Source organism: Octopus bimaculoides, chromosome 3, assembly GCF_001194135.2.
Source record: "Octopus bimaculoides isolate UCB-OBI-ISO-001 chromosome 3, ASM119413v2, whole genome shotgun sequence".
In the NCBI taxonomy this organism is placed as follows: domain Eukaryota; kingdom Metazoa; phylum Mollusca; class Cephalopoda; order Octopoda; family Octopodidae; genus Octopus; species Octopus bimaculoides.
In genome coordinates, this window is record NC_068983.1 from 150,609,631 (window position 1) to 150,617,392 (window position 7,762).

The 7,762-nt window shown below is 38.3% G+C and overlaps 1 protein-coding gene across 1 annotated transcript in view; it reads left to right on the top strand.

The window, feature by feature from the left end:
* Positions 1–7,762, top strand: part of LOC106873820 (myogenesis-regulating glycosidase) — a 100,304-nt gene that overhangs the window by 5,294 nt on the left and 87,248 nt on the right. Inside the window, exon 2 of the mRNA XM_014921332.2 lies at positions 2,424–3,831. Coding sequence (XP_014776818.1) covers positions 2,424–3,831 — 1,408 coding nt within the window. The remainder of the gene's footprint in view (positions 1–2,423; positions 3,832–7,762) is intronic.

Here is a 7,762-nt window from a genome sequence, read left to right on the forward strand (position 1 = left end):
CGTAGAAACCTCCAGTTGTCTTCTACATCATGTGAAGCAACTTCCCCTTCTATTTCGTCAAAAGCTTCAAGTAATAAGTCTCTAAATCTCTGTCCATTCGCAGGATCTTTGAGCTTCCAGACCTTTCTCCTCCATGCTGGTTGTCTTCTGGGCAACCACTTAGCCCTGATCCTGAAGTCACTAACTACTAGTTTATGTTGTGGGGTACATTCTTCGCCTGGGAAGGTTTTGGCATTTATAAGCAGCCGCAGTGAATAAACCAATTGAAATATATAGTGTCTGTATGTTTTTACATTCATTCTTCCATACTGGCATGAGTTGGATAGCAATTTATTTGAGGCAGTATTTTATGATTGGATGTCCTTCCTGTTGCCAACTTGTTTTTCAAGTAAGGGATTTTTTTTTTATCTTTGACTGGTTTTTAACAGTGCCGAGCTACAGGATATTTTGTGAATATCACAACAGTTTTGTTTAGACTGTGCTATGCAAAGGCACCGAATGTCAACATACACAAATATATTGTGTGTGTGTGTGTGTGTGTGATCATCATCCTTTAAGGTCTGTTTTCCATGCTTCCATGAGTTGGACGGTTTGACCAGAGCTAGCAAACTGAAGAGCTGCACCAGGTTCCAGTCTGAGTTGTCTTGGTTTCTGCAGCTGAATGCTCTTCCTAACACCAGCCATTTTACAATGGGTGCTGAGTGCTTTTTACCTGACACTGGCATAATAAATATATAGGTGTGTGTGCGTGCTGATCTTCCATGCAGATTTTGTGTTCTAAGTCCATATATAAAACTATGACAGAAGAAAGTTGTCATGCAGTGATGCTTTGAGCAAATATCTACAAATATAGCCTGAAATGACATGCTTATAAAGCAAACTCCTTATTTACACTGCCATATCTTTTCCTAATGGAGATATCAATAATAAAAAAAAATATGTTAATTTTTAAAGATATGGTCTGAAAATGTATAATCTTAAAAGACAAATTCCAGAATTTTTGAGACTTTTTCAGGCGAGACATTAATTTCAAAGTAGGATCCTCTGACTTCAGTGTACTTGCAGCACACCAGCCTCTTTGTGAAGGCCCCATGGAAGTCCTCCAAAGTGAAGATGTTCAAGACCGTTGTCACAGTCTCCTCCATCTTCTCAGTATCTTCAAAACAACTACCCCTGAGGTTTTCCTTCAACTTGGGGGAACTACCAAAAGTTACATGGAACAAGGTCTGAGCTGTAGGGAGGGTGAAAGATAGTTTTGATGCCCATCTCTGCCAAATAGTTGGTTACTAGGATGGAATTATGGACTGATTGAATGTCCTGGTGCAGGAGCCACTGACCTGAGTGGAAGGACTCTGGCCTTTTGTGACAAAATCTCTTCCTGAACTCCCTCAAAACTCCAGAAAGTACTTTGATGACCCTCTGGCCAGAGGGAACCCAGTAGATGTAGATGATGTCCTTGTCAAAAATGGGGAACATCAGCTTCCCTGTGGACTGGCTATTTTGGGTCTGGGGAAGCCAGAATGCTTCCTTTGGGTACTCTGTCTCTTGGTCTTTGGATCATAATGGTAGATCCCGGTTTCATCACATGTCACCAAGAACTCAAGTACTCTTGGATTGGAGGTAGTGAGCGAGACCATCTCCCTGCTGTCACCAATGTGTCTTTCCTTCTGTTTGTCACTGAGCACCCTGGGAACTAACTTTGCACAGATTTTGCTTATGTTCAGATCTTCATGATTAATTCTGTGCACAAATGTCACACCAACACCAAACTCTATGCTTATTGTCTTTATAGACACTCACTGATCTTCATTCAGAAAGCTGAATTTTCTCAACCATTTCTGATATTCTGATGCCTCGCCCTCCTACACTGTTCATCATCTCTCACCTCCTCTCTACTGACCTTGAACCTCTTGTACCAGTGAAAAAACAAATGCTTGACTCATACAAGTTAATCTATAAGCAGTTGAAGCATTTCATAAATTTCTGTCACAATTTTTCAAAGTTTAACACAAAACTTTTTTGCTTAGCAAGCTTCCAAATTGTCTTTACGTCCTGGCTGCATTCTGCAAAACTAATCAGCTGCAAACAATAGTGTTTAGTAGAGTGTATCCAAAGTACTGTTACAACCATTTCCTTCAATTTGGAATAATAATAATAAAAAAAAAAAGAGTTGGCAGTTCAGCTTATTAGATGTTTAGTAATGATATACTAAAATTGCAGTAATCTACAACAGTTATAACTGCTTCTCCTAAAAATAGTCTCAAAACTTTTGTAAAGACCTCAAATATATTGTTTCTTCTTGATAAATTATACTTCTGTCAAATAAAACAATTATTGAACCTGAAGTGATAATATTTCTGTCAACTCTTGAATCTTTTGTTTCTTAAATTTCGTTTTCCCCTCTCTGTTTATTTTGTATTTAGGTGACTGAATCAAAGAAGGAAAACCAAGTCATCTGTTATCACATTATTTGGAAGTCTTTAAACATGGAGTTCATTCCACAAAGTTGTTTTTACATGGATAATGCTTATTGGTATGGAGGCCCGGAACTCATGCAAACTATGTATCCAATTGAGAAAGGAACCTTCTCATGGACATCATTTGTACCAGGTTTCAACCCTAGTGACAGCCAAAGTAACCAGTCCATGGGACCAGTTGTAGAACGCTACTGGATTAATTCTCAAGGAGCTGGTATTGCAGTTGATAACTCCATAGCTCTTCATACCAGTATGAATTACAAATTTGAGAATAAACTCTGTTTTAAGGCCATCTTTAGTGATCACAGTCTCCCTACTCTCAGCTATACAGTGTGCAAAGCCAGCAATGTACGAAATGTACACGACTACATGAGGAAAAGTATATTTGAAAATCCTACTGGATCTCCAGTTGATTTAATAGGCAAACCTCTTTGGACAACTGAAGAATATTTTGGGAGTTCAATAGACCAACAAAAATACTTATGGTATGCTGATAAAATTACTAAGACTGGTTTTTACAATTCACAAATTCAACTTGATACGTATTCTTCTGTGGTCGGTGATACTACAGTCTCTTCAATTAAGTTTCCAAACTCACATCAGATGTTTGGTCAAATGAAAGAGTCCAAACTTTATGTACGTCTCAAAGTGTGTATGTGTGCTAGTCCTGATGTATCTTATTTTGCTGAGGGAAAAGAGAAAGGATTCTGGCTAATAGACAAGAAAAGCAAGGCGATAGCAACGAGTTCATCAAAAGATGGAATGGTAGCATTGGTAGATTTCACAAATCCTGATGCTGTGAAGTGGTACCAAGACAAAATATCTCTCTTTGGAAAAGATTATGGTATACAGGCTTTTACATTTGATTTTAATGAGATTCACACTTTGCCATTTACGTTCTCATTCAAAAGTATTTTTAAAACTCCTGCTGATTACTTGACAAAAAGCTCTGAAGTTGTTTCTTTCATTGATCAAAATGCTATAATCAAATTTGGCTTCCAGTCTCAACATTTTCCAATATTCATTGAAGCAGTTCCCAAAAACATGTCATGGGATTATAACAGTGGCTTAAAAAATGTCATTCCAAACATGCTAACTTTAGGAATTCTTGGTTTTCCATTCATTGTACCAAGTGCTATTGGGGGTACAAACTATACTGGGGCACCACCTGCAAGCAAAGAACTGTTTATTCGTTGGGCACAGATGGTCAGTTATTTTCCTATCATGCACTTCTCTATCCCACCATGGCACTATGATGAAGAAACTGTGCATATTGCACAAAACCTAGTCAAGCACCATCAACAGAAAATTGCCCCTTTAATAAAGCATCTAATGAAAGAAGCAGAAGTTACAGGTAATATAGTTTCTTCAAATGTTTTCTGAAATCTTCATCTGAAATATAAATATATATGTGTGTGTGTGTGTATATGTGTGTGTATGTGTATATAATATATATGTATATGTGTGGATGTGTATATATATAATATATATATATATATATATAGATATATATATATATATATATATATATATATATATATATATTGGATAATCCCATTAATAATGTGTTTTTTTTTATACTTTTTTTAATTTTCAAAATTAAGAAAAACAAAGTTCCTTTTTAATCTAAAATATACTCTCCTTCATTTTCTACAATGCTCTTCCATCTATCTGGTAGACTTGCAAGGACCCTCATCCAAAATTCACTTTGCCAAAATGAAAAATACTCTTGCTGTACAGTTCTGACCTTGTCTACAGAATTCATATTTTTTCCGTCCAAATGATTTTGAAGACTGCAGAATAAATGATAATCAGATGGGGCAATATCTATTGAATGTGGTGGATGGGGCATCGTTTCCCATTCAAACTGCTCCAGCCTTTGGAATGTCATCCTCACTGTATGTGGCTGAGCATTATCCTGATGGAAGAACACCTTCTGTCTTGAAACAAAAAACGGTCATTTTTCTTCTAGCACTGACTTAATCCTCTCAAACTGCTGAAGGTAAAAATAATACCAGTAATAACTGGAGTATTGGACATGATAAAAAAACATATGAGCAAAAACATAGAAGCTATACCTGGACCCTCATCACTACATCATCGTTTAATGTCCGCTTTCCATGCTAGCATGGGTTGGACGATTTGACTGAGGACTGGCAAGCCAGAAGGCTGCACCAGGCGCCAGTCTGATCTGGCAGAGTTTCTACAGCTGGATGCCCTTCCTAATGCCAACCACTCCAAGAGTGTAGTGGATGCTTTTACATGCCACCGGCATGAGGGCCAGTCACACGGTACTGGCAACGGCCATGCTCAAAAAGGCATTTTTTACGTGCCACCTGTGCGGTAGCCAGTCCAGCGGCACTGGCAACGACCTCGCTCAAATGATTTTCTAACATGCCACCAGCACAAGTGCTAGAAGGCGACGCTGGTAACGATTACGCTCAAATGGTGCTATTTATGGGCCACTAGCCCGGAAGCCAGACAGCTGCTCTGGCAACGAACATGCTTGGGCAGTGCTGTTAGTGCTCCACTGGTGCAGGTGCCAGTGATTGAGTATGGTTCAATTACGATTTTGATTTCACTTGCCCCAACAGGTCTTCGCAAGCAGAGTTTAGATCCAGAAAATGTCCCTGTTAGGAACAGCCCACATCCTACGCAAGACACTATCAATTCAATAATACAACCTAAACAAAACAACCCACAAACACAAGACACACTCTATACAGCAATTACCCAGTGAAATAAACTTCCACCAGCAAGCTAGATAACCAGTGCATTACACACTCGACACACAATACAAGCAGTAATACAACAAAAGACTGCACCACACCCCAAGAGAAAGGAAAACAGCAGAAAGACTAACAGTAAATACCAGGAAGAGTTTTGTGCACTCCCAACAACAGCAAAGAACACACAATGCTGCACACATCCCAGAAGCGTAGAGGTTTAGCAGGTGGTGCAGTCGAAATTTGTCTTAAACTATCGAACAATTATATAATAATAATGTTGAAAGTTTGAGTGGTGGGGAAAGTTGATTACATCAACCCCAGTGCTCAGCTGGTACTTACTTCGTCAACCTTGGAAGGATGAAAGACAAAGTCAACCATGGCCGAATTTGAACCCAAATGTAATGATGGATGAAATGCTATTGGAGGAATTATTAGATCTTCAGATAAATGCCTTGGTATTGACAAATCCTATCCAATCAAACTTGCTAGCCTTGTGCCTAAATCAGAAACCACTCTTCGTTGTATTCTTCTTATTAAGATGACAAACTGGCAGAATCAGACAAAATGCTTAGCAGCAGTTTTTCTGGCTCTTTATATTCTAAGGTGAAATTCCACTGAGGTTGACTTTGCCTTTCATCCTTTCAGGATCAGTAAAATGAGTACCTGGGGTTGATGTAATCAACTTAACCCAGAGTCACTAAAATAAGTATCAGTGGAGCAGTGGTGTCAATGCAATCAATCAATCAGCCTCTGCTCCCCAAATTTCAGGCCTTGTGCCTATGGTAGTAAAGATTGTTATTATTATTATTATCAAAGGTGGTAAGCTGGCAGAATCATTAGTGTGTCAGGCGAACTGGCAGAAACGTTAGCACGCCGGGCGAAATGCTTAGTGGTATTTCGTCTGCCATTATGTTCTGAGTTCAAATTCTCCAGAGGTTGACTTTGCCTTTCATCCTTTCGGGGGTCGATAAAATTAAGTACCAGTTACGCACTGGGGTTGATGTAATTGACTTAATTCCTTTGTCTGTCCTTGTTCCTTAATTCCTTTGTCTGTCCCCTCTATGTTTAGCCCCTTGTGGGCAATAAAGAAATAAGAATCATTAGTGTGTCAGATAACATGCTTAGTGGTATTTCTTTTGGTTCTTTTCGTTCTGAGCTCAAATGCTGCTGAGGTTGACTTTTCATCCTTTCAGGGTTGATAAAATAAATACTAGTCAACTAGTGTGGTCAGTCTAATCATCTTGCCCTTCCTCTCAAAACTACTGGCCTTGTGCTGAAATTAGAACAAATTATTATTATTGTCAACTTCGCCTTTCATCCTTTCAGAGTCGATAAAATAAGCACCAGTTGAACACTGGGGTCGATGTAATCGACTAGTCCCCTTCTCCCAAATTTCAGGCCTTGTGGCAAAATTCGAAACCATTATCATTATTATTATTATTGTTCAGTAGTTTTATTTTTATAACGTGCTTTTACTTCACTACTGAGTGCAGCTCTGTGCGCCTTGGGTATGTGCTGTGGTTTGCTGTGGTGCTCTTATGTTTACTGTATTGAAAGTGTTTTGCGTAGAATGTGTGCAGTGCCCAGTAGTGCAATTTTCTGTATGTTATATATATTTGTAAGTCCTGGTGTTTTTGTTATGTATTTGTCTGAATATTTTTTTATTATACCTAAGGCACCTACTATGATAGGAATTGTTATTATTATTATTATTATTATTATTATTATTATTATTATTATTATTATTATTCCGGTGAGGTCAACCTTTGTTGATGAAATAAAGTACCAGTCAAGTACTGGGGTTGATGGTATTAGCTAATTCCTTCTCAAAATTGCTGGGTTTATGTCTAAATAATAAAACCTATCCTATTATCATGATCATTTAAGATGGCCAACTGGCAGAATTATTGGTGAGTTGGACAAAATGCTTTGTGGCATTTCTTCTGTTTCTCTCTACATTCTGAGTTCAGGTTCCACTGAAGTTGACTTATCATCCTTTCTGGGTTGGTAAAATAAGCACTAGTTGAGTACTCAGGTTAATGTACTCAACTTCCCCACCCCTCAAAATTGTTGGCCTTGCATGGCGATTTGGCAGAATTGTTGGCGTGCCAGACGAAATGCTTAGCAGTGTTTTGCCCATCGCTATGTTCTGAGTTCAAATTCCGCCATGGTCGACTTCACCTTTCATCCTTTTAGGGTCGATAAAATAAGCACCAGTTGAACACTGGGGTCGATGTAATCGACTAGTACACTTCCCTCAAATTTCAGGCCTTGTGGCAAAATTCGAAACCATTATTATTATTATTATTTTATGTTTGACTTTTGTTTTGCATTTGTACAAGTTGGATCCAAGTCTCACCCAGAGACCTCAAGAGACAACAAGTTAGAAGTTCATGTAGGTGTTATGCCTAGGGTACCATATATTTGGATTTGTACAGTTTTGTTCAAGTGAATGTTTAAGAAACCATAAGAAAATTATGTTTGCTTTAAAATTTGAGATCACATAGACAGTATTTTACGTAGGATATGGGCAGTTCCCATGAGCACTATCTTTTG